Source organism: Primulina tabacum, chromosome 10 (assembly GCF_025594145.1).
Source record: "Primulina tabacum isolate GXHZ01 chromosome 10, ASM2559414v2, whole genome shotgun sequence".
In the NCBI taxonomy this organism is placed as follows: Eukaryota; Viridiplantae; Streptophyta; class Magnoliopsida; order Lamiales; family Gesneriaceae; genus Primulina; species Primulina tabacum.
Genome location: NC_134559.1, coordinates 4,101,347 through 4,115,667, shown reverse-complemented (window position 1 = coordinate 4,115,667; position 14,321 = coordinate 4,101,347). Strand labels below are relative to the sequence as shown.

Sequence of the window (14,321 nt, the reverse complement as noted above, 5' to 3'; positions counted from 1 at the left end):
TAATATAAACGATGAAAATCATAAAAAAAAATAAAAACAAAAACAAACTCATGGACCCAAAATAAAATTTTCCATTTTTTTATATTACAAGGATGTACTCGTTCTGGTCCCAATCGATCAGCCACAGCCCATTAACATTCGCACCTATTTTACTTGTTCAGCCAAATTATTTGTGCAGCAGGAACGCAGTTTCAATCCGACATTACGCGAGCAAGCTTGCAGGGAAAAACGATAGGCGAAACCCCAAATCTAAAGAAGTCACTGAAAGCGCTGCGGCGGACGAGGGGCGGTGGATGCCACCGAGCTATTGGTTACCCCACCCGCAGTCCGGTATTTATTTTCCGAAAGGGCAGGATCGGTTGATGGAAGATATCCCAAACGACGCAGCTTCAGTCCATCAGATTCTCTGGTTGAGGAGCGCGGATGAGGGAGTTGATCATAAAGCACACACCGACGACTTCACATTCCCCAATTGAAATCAACATTGATCTAAAATTTCAAATAATAATATGTTATCTTAAATTTGCTAAAAAAAAACTCTGTATAAATATTAATTTTCTTTTTCTGGCAAGGTTCTCTCTCTGTGCACGTGTTGATTATGTAAACTATTTTGTCATAAAATCTATTTTGTGCATGCATGAGTTAAATTATTTTGCGATATATCATTACAAATCTTCCGTGACATTTGGTCGGGATTTTAGTCGGAGGTCGATTCTAATTATTTGGGAAAACTTTTTTAAAGCATAATTAATTAGAGCTTGGCCTGATTATATGTAAGTGGTCGGAAATAATCAATTGCAATCGATCATTTTGTGAGGGTTGTTATTCTGAACATGAGTTATTAGAATGAAATTATGATTAATTACTATATATTAGAAAAGTGAGTTAATTCTTTTTTACCTCTAAAAAATTCAACATGACATTCTCGTGTATAATACATGCCAGAAAAAATCAAATATTCAACAATAAACAACATATGCACTCGATGAACACAACTAACATAAACAAATGTGTGACATAGACAAACCAAAAATATCATAGAGCCTACAAAACTTAATAATAACATAATACAATTCTCGAAATATTTATACAACTACTCGAGGAGATACTCCAATAAAAGTACAACTATATAATATATACATATATCATATGAGAGACGACACCACTACAGAGTATCTATATATGACTGAGCTCACTCTCAAAGAGACCCCCGGAAATTTTTTAAAAAAATTATTACTATATAAGATATATTTTATTATTTAGTATATATATTATTTGACCATAAAAAAATAAATTATCTATAATGATATAACCTGAAAAGCCCCTCGATTACATTATTATCTAACCTGAAAACGCCCCTCGATTACATATTGACAAATTCTCAATCTCATGTCTTATTCTTTATTAGCATGGAAGATTGTCTCGATTTATAAAAAAAAATTATTTTTATATATTAATGATACTTGTTTAAAAATAATATTAATTTATTGAAGTTGGTTACTTAATTTATCCTATTATATTAAATTGAGATTTTAATATGTATTGTTATAAAAAAAAAAAAAAAAAACTGTACAGTATACATCAAGATCTGACACGTACAAAGATTCAACAAATAAAATCCATTTAATCCGATCATAATTTTTAAAATTCATCCTCACCATCTTTCTTTCTTTGAAATTGTTGAGCAAATTTCAGTTTCGGTCGTTCGATTTTGTATGCCGAGGGCTTTAGAGTTATTCTACACTAGGAGGTCTCGAATCAGTCGGAATTCGGATCCGTCTGACGCCGGGTCGGATTCCGGTTCTTCGCGCCTATTCGAGAGGCGCAACCGCCTCCAGCGCCGCCCTCACAGCAGCGACACGGGCCGTGGTGGACTTGATCCCAACGTCTGTGATCCGCGCCGGCAACCACCTCAACTTCGCTCTTCTCATCAGCCTCGTGTAAGATACTCTCTTTGATATTAGTATCGCTTTTGAATTGGACAGCATGTCAACTGTAATTCGTTTTTAAATTATAGCCAGAAAGCTGGAAATTCCTAAAATTTAACGTCCTTCGCTGTCCATGGTGATGATGACCGGCTCTTAACCAGAATTAGCGCTAGAAACGATGAATTCTCAAACTGTGATTTCACAATTTGAACATGCAAAATTATTATCATGAAACTTGAGTTGTCAATACTCAATTTTAACGTAATCAAACTTAAGTTCTAATCTCGAACATAAAGTATCTTTACTCCAGTAGCTCTTCTGCCAACTTATCGGAGACACTAAATATGTTTCAGGATAAATCTCGTTCAACTTTGAAGTTTGAAATCTGAATGATACGACATAATACATTTCAAGATGTACATTCAAGCAATCAGGGTCTTGTAGTCTGAGGGACTGTTGTTTTGCGTGTTCTGATAATCTGATTTACTCTTCTTTTAACATGCTCAGGAGTGGGAATTGATTCGGCCTGAACTTAATGTCACTCAATTTTCTTCAGGGGATGCTACCCATGTTGAAAATCAAAACAATGCTTGGGATAGAGTGAGATTTAATGGGAATGATCGACTTCCGGGAGCTGTGCTTCTTGCTAGAGAAAGGCTTTTACATAGGTTGAGTGCCGTCACTCTGTCCACTGGCAGGTTGGTTATATATGATCCAAACACGACAGGAAGCCTTACCATGAAATGCCTTATCTGTGCTCGAGCTCTTCGTTTGAATTATTTTTTCCCATCAGTTGGGGCTCCTACTGAAAGTGTTGTCGTTTTAACATTCCTTGCTTCATCTCAATTTTCACCACTTAATTTGTTAACATCGCCAAGTCATCTTTCTTCATAGGCAGAGTGATCGGAGTTCACCAAGCACCCTCCTTAATGACTTGCTCATCGGAGATGAACTTAGGCATGTTGATGCTGGAGATTGGGAAACAGAGATATCTAGAGAACGAACAACCACAATCGACTCTGCAAACAATGTGATCAACCAAGAAATAAGGACGAGACCTCCAGGACTGGCTCAAGATATACTGAACTGTTTGCACGTGGAGGTGTACTGTATACCACAAGAAGGTGATGAGGAAGACGGCACATTAAAGGCATCAAGGGAATGTAGCATATGCCTAGAACGTTTCATGGAGGGAGACGAGCTGATGTTGTTACCATGTGGACATAGGTATCATGTTTGTTGCTTGGATCCTTGGGTGAGGAGCTGCGGGGACTGCCCATATTGTCGCCAGGGTATTGCCCTAAACATGGATGGAGCATCAGAAAGTCTTCAGGTCCAGCCGGTTGAAGGTGTGTCGGGTCCTAACACCTCCGTGTTTGTTCCTGGGACCTGAGCATTAGGTGGTGTTTCTTCAATCTTCAGACATACATCTAACTGGAATATTGAAAGTTAGCGTCAAAGTTTTCTTTTTTGCACTTCAATCCACGGTCTGGAATGTTATTGTATTTTCTTGTATAGGATTATTTGATGAAACGATCGGAACTCAGAATTACTCTCTTTGTTGGACGTAATAGTGATTTTTTTCTTGAAAGAAGCAAAAATCCTTTAGGTCCGTGCAGTATCGATTTATTGTTAAAAAAAGGGAAAACATAAACTAGCGAAAATTACGAACTTGATGCATATTCACTCGAGTTCTAAATTAAAATCAAATTGGTATGTCAACTATTCATAATTTCCAAACGGACACACTATCTACAAAAAAATATAATTGTTTTTATAAATTGCAAACACCCCAAATTATGCCAAAATATAATTATGGATTGGATATTAGAAATTGAAATCCTCACTATTGTGTGCTGTTGTTTGAGGTTTTCAAGAAAACAGTTACGCTAGGGACTTTATTGATAGAAGCTTGATACAACCCTAGCCAGTATTGAGACAAAGGTACTACAAAATTAGTCTATAAAAGGAAATATCTGCTCGTGCTTTGCCATTTTTGCCCAAGAGTGATTCATCAACCAACCAGTTTCCTCATGTAAAAAAAATATTGATTTCATACCAAGATACAGAGCCATTCGCCATCGTCCGTAGTTCACTTAAGAAAGTGAGGACTCATCAAACCAGCAATCTCGAGGAACCCAACACGATCCTATCCTCCAAAAATTTTCTTTAGCTTCTCATCACAGACGATGACCTTCTTATCTGCAGCGTCCTAGAATGAAATGATAAATCAAGTCATTTCTTATTCAATTATATATGTCACGTGAAATCACATTGTTTACTGGAAATAAAGGCTGAATACAGGTCGAATCAAGAATTCCTCGATGATGTAATTATCATCACATAACTTTCAATTCCAAACTAGTTGGAAATGGAATTGACTGCGTGGATTTTTATGCTCATTTCATGTTGTATGAAATCAAAACCTCGATGATCCAAAATCACTAGAGTCGTGATAAATATTTGTGTTCAAGTAATGTCTCAACCCCTTGGTAGCAGAAAGAAAACCCAAAGCCAATCTTGCTCCCTTGCAAAAGACAAAGGAAGTTTTTGCAACCTTTTTTGAGAAAACAAACGTATATACCTGAAGGCTGTGCTGTTTGATGTAAGCCCAAATCTCTTTAAGAGCTTGCGTACGAGGAATCTCAGGGGCACCTCCGAGGAAAGCCTGCATTTCTGGAGACACTCGGCGAGGCTTCATTATCCCCCCGGGCTCGCGATTCTTAGGTCCCGTTGCCGGCTTTGATGCCGACGAAATAGTCATCAAGCGCATGTGGACGGGAGAAGTTCTAACAACCGCAGAAGATGAAGACTTCACAAACGACACCGTTTCTCCGGCGATGAAACTCGAGATGGCACCAAACGGAATCGCCATTTTTCCAACACTGGAGATGTAATATGAAGAGGAAGCAGATAAGACCTGAATAAGAAATAAATAGTAGTGAAAAAGAAAAAACTAAGGCAACAAATAATTTATTAATTAATTATCTTAAATTAATTGATTTTAAATTTTAATATTATTAATATTTTATTAATTATTAAAGAAAATAATTTATCATCTTATTTTAAATTTAATCTTAAATAAATTATTATTTATTAATCAAATCAAATACTTATTATCTATATTATTTATTATATTATATTATATTATTTATCTCAATATTATTATCATATTTTTAACTTCAAACGACGATTAAATATTTTATAAATTCCTTCCAAAAAGCAAAATATTTAAAAATATATAAGTTTTATATTTAATCAAAAAACAAAATATTGAAGTCACATATTACATGTTTACTGTTCTTTCGAATGATTAAAGTGCAATTTAATAAGCTTAATTGTTATCCCAATAATTGATAATGTATTTTCCCTCTTCCAATATGTAAAATTATGTTAGTATGAAACATGTTGACATTATATCAGGCAAAAACTTGTACGAGAGGGTCTCACGGATCGTATTTGTGAGACGGATCTCTTATTTGAGTCATCCATGAAAAAATATTACTTTTTATGCTAAAAATATTACTTTTTGTTGTGAATATGGATAGGGTAGACCCGTCTCACATATTAGGATATGTGAGACGGTCTCACATGAGACCCACTCTATTAAAAAATAGAAAAAATTATTTTATAATAAATTTGTATTATAGCGAGCACGAGGCCTCTGCTTCAATCGCGATGAACCCTACGACCCATGACATCGTTGCAAGAAATTGTTTTGACTTGAAATGGTGGTTGAGCCAGTAGTGGGTGAAACCAACATGGAGGATCCAGACCAAACTACATCTGGATTTCGTGTTTGAGGACAATCACACTCCTAAGGAGAGGAGTACGGCCTGGGCCTCACACCAGGCCCATAACACTTGAACTAAAACCATGTTGAGTGCGTTCCCCCGATCCAGCAGAGCCCATCGATAGTCCAACGATCTAGGCTTTAAAATTAACATATTTCGCCCAATTATAAGTAGTTCGGCCCATACGATGAATGGGCTGTAGTACTGATGATCCAGCCGACGGCCCATGCTCGTCTTTCCGAGAGGGGACAGGGACACTGGATTCTGCCATTCTGGATTCTGGAAGCATCGCATCGTATCCTCCTCAGTACGCAGCGCACGATAGTGTGACCGAAAGTGATACCTCCTCATCCTTCTCCACACAGTTCAAGAGCTTCCGTGGTGATTCTGAGGATTAAATCGCGACCAACACACGTTAAATTCACCAGGGATTCGCATTATTTCTGCATCTGGAAGCATTGTGGGAACTCATTTCTTCCCAGGCATTCGCTCTCCTTATCTTTTCTTTTTCTACTTTCTTTCTTTTTTCCCAAGCTGGAAATAGAAGATCGACTGAAGTGGGTTGTGATTATTTATATATTTACCTCTTTTAAACTTGATCTGGACCTCAGGTATCTTCACTTCTTTTGTTTATATTATATGAATATGCGTGCGTGATGGCCTACACGGTGAATGTCTGTGTGTGGTGGGAGGTGTTTTTTTTTATGGGATATCTTGTTCGGATGTTTAAAAATGGAAACTTTTTTGTTTCTTTATTCTAAAAATTTGAAATACTGAAATTTGACAAGATAACGTGATTGCAGATGTGTTGATTTGCAGGTAAGGAGCTGCTGGAAAAGGGGATCGATTAACTGCCATCTAATTTTGTGGGCCTGTCATTTCATAGATGGGATGAGGTGAATTGAGTGCATTAAAATAGCAGTTCTAGTGCACGGTGTTGCTTGCGTTTTTTAGGTTCTTCACGATATAGTCTAGTGATCTTTTACTGGTTGTTATTGAGGTTAGGAATTGGTTTTATGGTTTTTGATCATCGGAGGCGTGGAAAAATATGGATAGACCTGGACGGCGATTGAATTCTGGGCATACGAGACACAACGGCGGACCTGTTCTATAAGGCATTAAACATAGTAATTATATTGAATCTGGGGTGATATTGCCGGAACTTTTTAAATGTACAAGTGGGATAGACCAATAGAGTTGATGAACCTGAAAAGGGGGTCAGGGATTTGGATTTTCAGGAATATAAAAGTCGAGTAAGTTCTGATTTTATGTCCCTGAGCGCTGATTGTGGACTACTGATGCCTGAAAATAGTGAATTGGATTCGAAGAGAACTGTTACTGAGTCGGTGGTGTTTAAAGATGCCAAATTAATTTCAATGGAAAAAATGTCTGACAAGGAAAGAATAGTAGGACCAAATACCAGAGATATAGCCCAGATTTTTAGTGCGGAACCAAGTGGCCAGCTATGGGAAGTGAAGATTTCTTCTACTTTTGAAGACTTAGAAGAACCATTCCAGAATCCTCCCGTAGACGTCAACTGTTCAGGTGGATCAACTGGTCATGCATCTGTAAACCCCAATTCAGGAAAATTGGAACCAATTCAGGTGGATGCGGTTAATGAATGTGGTCGTATGGAAGCTGAATATAAAAGCATTGAATTACAACAGAGAAAGAGAAAAGCTAAACAAACAAGTGCAGCAACCAGTTCATGGGAATTGCATCCAAAATCACCGGAGAAACCCATGGTTTTTGAGGCTGAGAGTGTGATGTCAGAAGGTAATGCTAGTGGAGAAAAGAAAAGGAGGGGAAGAAAAAAGAAGGAGGTGGAGAGAGGTTCTGTGACTGAATTTTTAAAAACTAAGATCCATCTAAGATATTTATTGCACCGGATAAAATATGAACAAAGCTTAATTGACGCATATTCTGCTGAAGGCTGGAAAGGACAAAGGTTTGTCTTGTCCTCAATATTCGGTACAGATTCCTATTTTCTGTGTTACATTTTAATGGGCTGAGTGCTTCTGTCATTGAAGTTATTTGTGACATGGTTGTGTTTCTAAATATGGTCATCTACTTCTAGGTTGATGAAATTTGTTAAAGCCTCTTGTCTAGGTTGATGAAATTTAGTATAAAACTTTTGCTTTCATCCATCGTTTTATGCACGCATATCCTTCAATGCATCAGTGCAACAATGTGCTCTGTAGATGGGGTGTGTTAAAATGCTTAGCATCTTGAACCAGGCATATTAATGGATTAAGAAAGTTTCTCATCTTTCTTTATGCTCTCGAGCTTGGTCTAACTAAGCCAACTATGTTCGAGCCACATTGATGATTGCTTCCTATTTTTCAGCCTGGAAAAGTTAAAGCCAGAGAAGGAGCTCCAAAATGCAAAATCTAATATTTTACGTTACAAATTGAAGATAAGAGAATTGTTTCAGCATATCGATCAGTCACTTGCTGCGGGAAAGCTTCCGGAATCCCTGTTTGACTCTAAAGGAGAGATCTACAGTGAAGATGTAGGGACACACTTGATCGTGTGCATATTTTTATAATGCTCGTTGCTTTCATTTAAACCATAGTCTGGCAAATGTTGGTTCGTTGGAGCCATCTTTGCGACCTCAGACCTCCTGTTCTGTTAATTCGAGCATTTGTAAAGAGGCGGCCCCGGCTTTCAATTTACTTGCATCAGTGAATAATTTGTTTCTTAAATGAAAAGATGTGTAGGGTTCAGTAGTCATCTAACGATAGAGGCTTGTGATGCAGAAAAAATAGTCCAAGAAAAAAACTTCTTGTGGTTTTCTTTTTCAGATTGATTTTTTTATTTTTTAACCCCAAGAGATTCTAAGATATTGCTCGATTTTTCATATTATTTCAAGTGGCTAGTAGGCTTCATACACAATCTGGTATAGCAATGGTAATTTTCATGCTATATGTTATAGTTTATTTAGAGTCCTTTTCTACATATGCTGCTTTGAAGCATTATTTTCACATTTATTTCGGGCGTTTAATATCAAAACCTTTCAATTTCAGTATTTACTCTAATTTGACGTTGGTGTTAGTAATTATGGGGATAACTATAAAAGTCAAGAGTTTATAGTTATTTAAGAAATTCTTGGTTCTTTAACTGCAGCCATATTTTTTATGTCCGTTTATGTTACTTGTGGAACTATATATCAGTGTTTCTTCAACCTTTTGGGGCCTTAATAAATACTGCTTCAAAAGTTCATTTCACGTGGATTGCATAAGCTTGTTATTTAGAAAACCTTTTACTTGCCACATTTTTATTTCATTTTGACATTATGTAAGCAAACTTTATCAGTAAAGTGAATGAAGTGATAATGGATTGTAAATTGCCAAGCAAAGAAATTCCTGTCAACACCTGCCACCTCATGGTGTAGACACTGACTCAACAACTAGAATAGTTTCAAATTATGGCGACGTCGCTTGATCATGGCTGAACTTTTGCATTTTTTTACAGAAGATAGCGATTTAGTCATGGTTGAGAATTTTTTGATTGCAGATATTCTGTGCAAAATGTGGCTCTAAGGACTTGCAAGTTGATAACGATATTATTCTGTGTGATGGTGCCTGTCAAAGAGGATTTCACCAGTTTTGCTTGGAACCACCTCTGTTAAAAGAACAGAGTAAATTAAAGCCACTCATTTTATATCTTTGGTTTCTCTTGTTCTGGATGTCTTCTTATCATAAATTATTTTATTTTTTTCCCTTTTTTTGTTGGTGTATTAGTTCCTCCTGGCGATGAAGGTTGGCTTTGCCCTGGATGTGATTGTAAATTAGACTGCATTCACATGCTTAAGGATTTTCAGGAGTCTAAAGTTTCTATCCTTGATAATTGGGAGGTCTACCCTATTTCTGCTTCCATTCTTCATATTTAAATCTTTATGAATGGACACATGCTCATCATACTCAGTGCCATCTTACAGAAAATCTTTCCTGAGGCCGTTGTTGCATCAGGAAAGAAACTGGATGATATTCACGGATCATCACCAGATGATTCCCAGGATAATGATTATGACCCTGACAAACCAGATAAACTTGAAAAGGTTACAGGAGATGAATCAAGTTCCAACGAATGTCCTTATTTGTCTGCATCTGATTATTTGTTGGCTCCCCCTGATAATGAAAAATTTCTTGCGCTTCCTTCTGACGATTCAGAAGATGACGATTTTGATCCTGCTGCTCCTGATAAAGATGAGCTGGTGAAGCTTGATACTTCAAGTTCTGATTTTTCGTCCGACTCCGAGGATCTTGTTGGTCAAATTGATGATGCCGATGTGCCTGGTGTAAATACAGGGCATAGTTTGTCACCACCAGGTTATGGTTCTCCCAGCTCGGGTTGTGACAGAAAAATATCTAATGTGGGTGGGATGATGAAAGAATCGCAGAAAGATGACCTGTCTTACCTTTTGGGAAATAGTGATGAACCTTCTTCTAGTAAAAGACATGTGGAACGGTTGGACTACAAGAAACTGCACGATGTGAGTTTCTTTGTTCTCATAACTTTGTGTCATAATAGGAAATTTCACATGATGCATAAAATCATAAAGTAGTATTCCAGACTCTTGTTGAGATACTCATTCCATGATGTAGGGTATAAAATAATGATTGGAAACTTTTGTGTAATAGGTAAATATATAATTCGATATGAGATACCAGGTATTAACACTTATTTAGTAATATGCTAGTAATAATTACTACATTTTTTTGAGCCGGTGAAAATTGTAGTAATATGATAGGTGTATTTTAGTTTCTTGTTTTGTATGTGATATCTTTCTCCATGTTTGTGCATGCAATTTCTGTCACTTTTGCTTTTCTCTTTCCAAAACTGATCTCCTTGTAACCTTCAGTTACATTCATTTCTCGTATCCAAGCTATCTTATATAGGAAAATTGTTACTGCTCATGGACCCGAGTCTGATATTTTTATACATGATGAGCATATGATTTTCGTTTGGAACTCCTATTTTATGAATTGGGATTGAAGTAAATATGGCCTAATTTGTCATTCATTGCTTTAATGTCTTCTTGTAGTTTTCTAATTGTTCATCACGTAGAATAAAATAATAATTAGTCACTATATTTGGTTCTACAACTATCCATTCAACCTTTATTTAACCACCTTTTTAGTCTTTTGATGTTATAGTCTTGTGTACATAATTGTAGAAGATGCTTAGCGTGCAAAATTTCTATATGCTATTTTAGAAGAAAATAATACTTGTGTGGCACAAAAAAGTTGTGATCTTCATGGCAAACGATATCATGTCGCTTTGTGTGCATTGCCTTGGAGGAAGAGTGAATATTATACGCTGATAATAATGCTATAACCGAACTTTTATTATTTGCTTTTCGTTGTTAATCCCGCTCAAAGGTCTCCTCATTAAAATGTTGAAAGCTGCTCAGTTGCCTATTTCCTTTTACTTCCTTGGGTTGCTTATGTTACTTATCTTGTCAAAGGAAACATATGGGAACTATTCTGATTCAAGTGACGAAGATTTTGAAGATACTATGGGTAGTAAGAGAAGGAATACGAATCGTCAAAAAACTGTGGTTGTGTCTCCTTATAAAACTTCAGTTGCAAAAACTCAGAGGGACATGAAGGAGGAAAACCAAGAAGAAATCCAGCATAGACCTGAAATAACCCACAAAAGGCTTAATGAAATGGGCATACAGAATTCATCGGCAATTGTTGACTCTGCTGGTCCGAAAACTAAAAGATCAACGTACAAAATTCTTGGGGAAGCTCAAACACAGGTATTTGTTACAGTGTGGGCTTCTTGTGGAAATAGTTTTATCCTACAGTCTAATGGGTTATATTTATGACATTGGTTAGAATTATCTTGCTTCAAACATAACTTTACATTTATGACTCATTACTCGAGATCATTACTCCTATATTAAGTCTCGAAGCTTGACCCTGAGCTTGAATTGAAGAGCCAAGTTCAAACTTGGATTTTTTTGGATAATGATGTTCATTAATGGTCATCTTAGTTGTGCTTGGTATGGTTTTTAATCATTTCAAGTTGTCACACAAATTTGCATATGTTTCTAGCGAGTCCAATAACCTTGAATGTCAAGGTAGAAAATGATCAGAGGAGTTGAGCAAGCAACGGAATACACGGGGAAATATTTATGGTATTTAATGGTGATAATGTAAATCTTTAGTATTATTCCCCATCACGATATTTTCCTAATGTGAAACTTCCTCGATTTGTTATGCAAGCCAGGTCTGCCATATTGCATTTAAAAAAAAAAATTTGAAGTCTACTTTGAGTACTAGCTTGAGCTCTCTCAGATCAGCTCGTATACCTCGCGAACTTGCTCGACTGATTATCCCCTCTTGTGTAGGTGCAGTGCGAAACTAAATACAATTTAGTAGTAATGATACCCCTGAAAGCCTTGCTGTATTACATTGCAAAAGCATTAAATGTTAACTTCTAGTTTCTCGAGAACAAATATGGTATCCAGGTTTTATGCATTTCTTCGCAGAGACTCTTTGAATCTTTCCAAGAAAATCAATACCCTGAAAGAGCTGCAAAGGAAAAATTGGCAAAAGAGTTGGGGCTCTCAATCCAGCAGGTTTGAGCAAATTTCCTTCGCCCATCGTTCTTGTCCTCTTGATTCAGCACGCCTCACCCTGATTATTATTTTCGAGACGAACAAGCGTTTATTCCATTTGAACGTTTCCTTTGCAGGTTGGTAAATGGTTTGATAACACACGTTGGAGATTTAATCATAGACCACAGATTTTATCATGTGGTGTTGAGAGTGCTCCCTTAAGTAGCACCTCGGTTCCAGGTAACGAGCCTGAGCTTGAGAAAGCCACTGTAACAAATGATAACTCATCCAGTGCATTCGTTGCGCAAAATCCACATTGCGCAAGCCAGAGTGGAAAATTCAGCAGCTGATACCAGTCAAGGAAATTAATGAAATACTGAGATCTATAAAGCTTCCTGAAATAATGGATCGATCTGAGGGTGGACAATTATAAGGTTTTTGATAGAACATAGCAGCAGAACTCGACAGTTGACATCATCTGTAGCACGAGTGTAAAATTTGATGATGTTTCCGAGAATCCGGCCTCTCGATTATTCAAGTTGGCAAGAGTTGATGCTGAGAAAACGGGTTTTCCGTAAGCACAATTTGGTCATACTTGAGTACTATTTTTCAAGTTGGCAAGAATTGATGCTGAGAAAACTGGTCTGTAAGCACAATTTGGTCATACTTGAGTAATATTTTTCTGCGGCAGAGGTGCCAATTGGAGTCGATCTCCAACTGGTTATGTAGCCTGTTCGTATTCCGGTGGAAGGAAATCTGTGACAATTTGGCGTCCGGGTACACCAGTTGATTCTCTTGGCAAATGAAACGGTTGTGTGCTTGTTGAATTTGATGTTGTGTGCTTGTCTGTGGGGACATTCCCTAAATGTAACAATAATTTGGTGTTTTATGGAATGACTATATGATACGTAATTATAATTTTTTTAGTTACATAATTTAAAATTTTTTGAACATCTATTATGTTATTTACGTACAAATATAATGTTAAGTCACACAATTTTTTTTAAACTAAAGAAAAATATTAGACCATTGTAAAAATATATCAGTCAACAACACATTAAAGCATATATTAATTTGAGATATAATTAAAATTTAAAATCATGTATAATAATTGAATTAGAACAAAATTGCATGTCAAAAATCTACTGGATATTATTTCTTTAAACTATTTATCTATGTTTGTCGTCCACCAGAGGACTTCTAGATCCATCAATTTTTTTTAGTTCACCTACTATTTTCACAATAAATAATACTACAAAAATAATATAAGCAAGAACATAAAAAAAACTCAAATTCAAATATCTTCTACCAATCTAAATAAAAAAAATTGAATAGAAATTATAATAATGTCCTAAAAATTTTGAATACTGATTTATAAACAGAATTCTAGAAATACATTTGTCCCAATAAATAAAAAATTATTATATCTTGATATTCTAAGACACAAGGTAAAAACGAAGAAATATTTCATCATTTTTAAATTTTTTTCTAAGTCACTTCAAACTAAGTAATCTAAGCAAACAGACGACATGCATTATGTGTTTAAGAATTAACAAAATATATCAGGAATAAAAAATTGAAAAATCATTTCTGTGGGATATGTGGTTTTATTTTTTGTTTTCTTTCGGTAAACAAACAAATCACATAAGCAATCCAAACATAACATGATCAATACAAATGACATATAACAATAAAACATGTTAACGCTATGGTAAAAAACTCATTTCATTGCAAGAATATAAAATGATCAAATGAAGCATATTATTTAGTAATATTTATTTAACAGCGTATATAAAAATTGAATAAATAGCTTAAAAATAGTGATTGAAATCATTTACATACAAACATTTCTCTCAATCACATATCTCTGCTGACACATAAAGATCTGAAAATATCTTTATTCTAAATGGGAGAAAGAAGTTTTATATGACTTTAATATTTATTAATAATTTATTTTTATTCAGTCCGACTTATCTTTCTTCGTCTTCCCATTATTACCTATCATTAGCATGGTAAAGATTTTTCATG

At 35.8% G+C, this 14,321-nt stretch overlaps 3 protein-coding genes across 9 annotated transcripts; 2 read left to right on the top strand and 1 right to left on the bottom strand.

Moving 5' to 3' along the window:
* Positions 1-1,649: 1,649 nt before the first annotated feature.
* LOC142505780 (putative E3 ubiquitin-protein ligase RHY1A) lies at positions 1,650-3,536 on the top strand. Its single transcript, XM_075618893.1, has 3 exons — positions 1,650-1,940; positions 2,436-2,626; positions 2,823-3,536. Exons 1-3 carry the CDS (start codon positions 1,716-1,718, stop codon positions 3,319-3,321), a joined length of 915 nt encoding a protein of 304 aa, XP_075475008.1. The 5' UTR covers positions 1,650-1,715; the 3' UTR covers positions 3,322-3,536.
* On the bottom strand, positions 3,317-4,856 carry LOC142505782 (uncharacterized). The gene is made up of 2 exons (XM_075618894.1): positions 4,513-4,856; positions 3,317-4,140 (listed from the first exon to the last, which is right to left on the bottom strand). Exons 1-2 carry the CDS (start codon positions 4,801-4,803, stop codon positions 4,078-4,080), a joined length of 354 nt encoding a protein of 117 aa, XP_075475009.1. The 5' UTR covers positions 4,804-4,856; the 3' UTR covers positions 3,317-4,077.
* Positions 4,857-5,980: 1,124 nt separating this feature from the next.
* On the top strand, positions 5,981-13,246 carry LOC142505209 (pathogenesis-related homeodomain protein-like). 7 transcript variants are annotated; one of them, XM_075618095.1, is made up of 10 exons: positions 5,981-6,204; positions 6,542-6,618; positions 6,728-7,670; positions 8,069-8,234; positions 9,239-9,362; positions 9,466-9,578; positions 9,663-10,217; positions 11,193-11,489; positions 12,225-12,314; positions 12,431-13,246. In XM_075618095.1, exons 3-10 carry the CDS (start codon positions 6,991-6,993, stop codon positions 12,641-12,643), a joined length of 2,238 nt encoding a protein of 745 aa, XP_075474210.1. In that variant the 5' UTR covers positions 5,981-6,204; positions 6,542-6,618; positions 6,728-6,990; the 3' UTR covers positions 12,644-13,246. The 7 variants fall into 7 exon arrangements, with proteins under 7 accessions (XP_075474210.1, XP_075474207.1, XP_075474209.1 ...); XM_075618092.1 differs by having other exon boundaries at positions 5,981-6,333; XM_075618094.1 differs by having other exon boundaries at positions 5,981-6,333; positions 6,526-6,618.
* Positions 13,247-14,321: the final 1,075 nt, after the last annotated feature.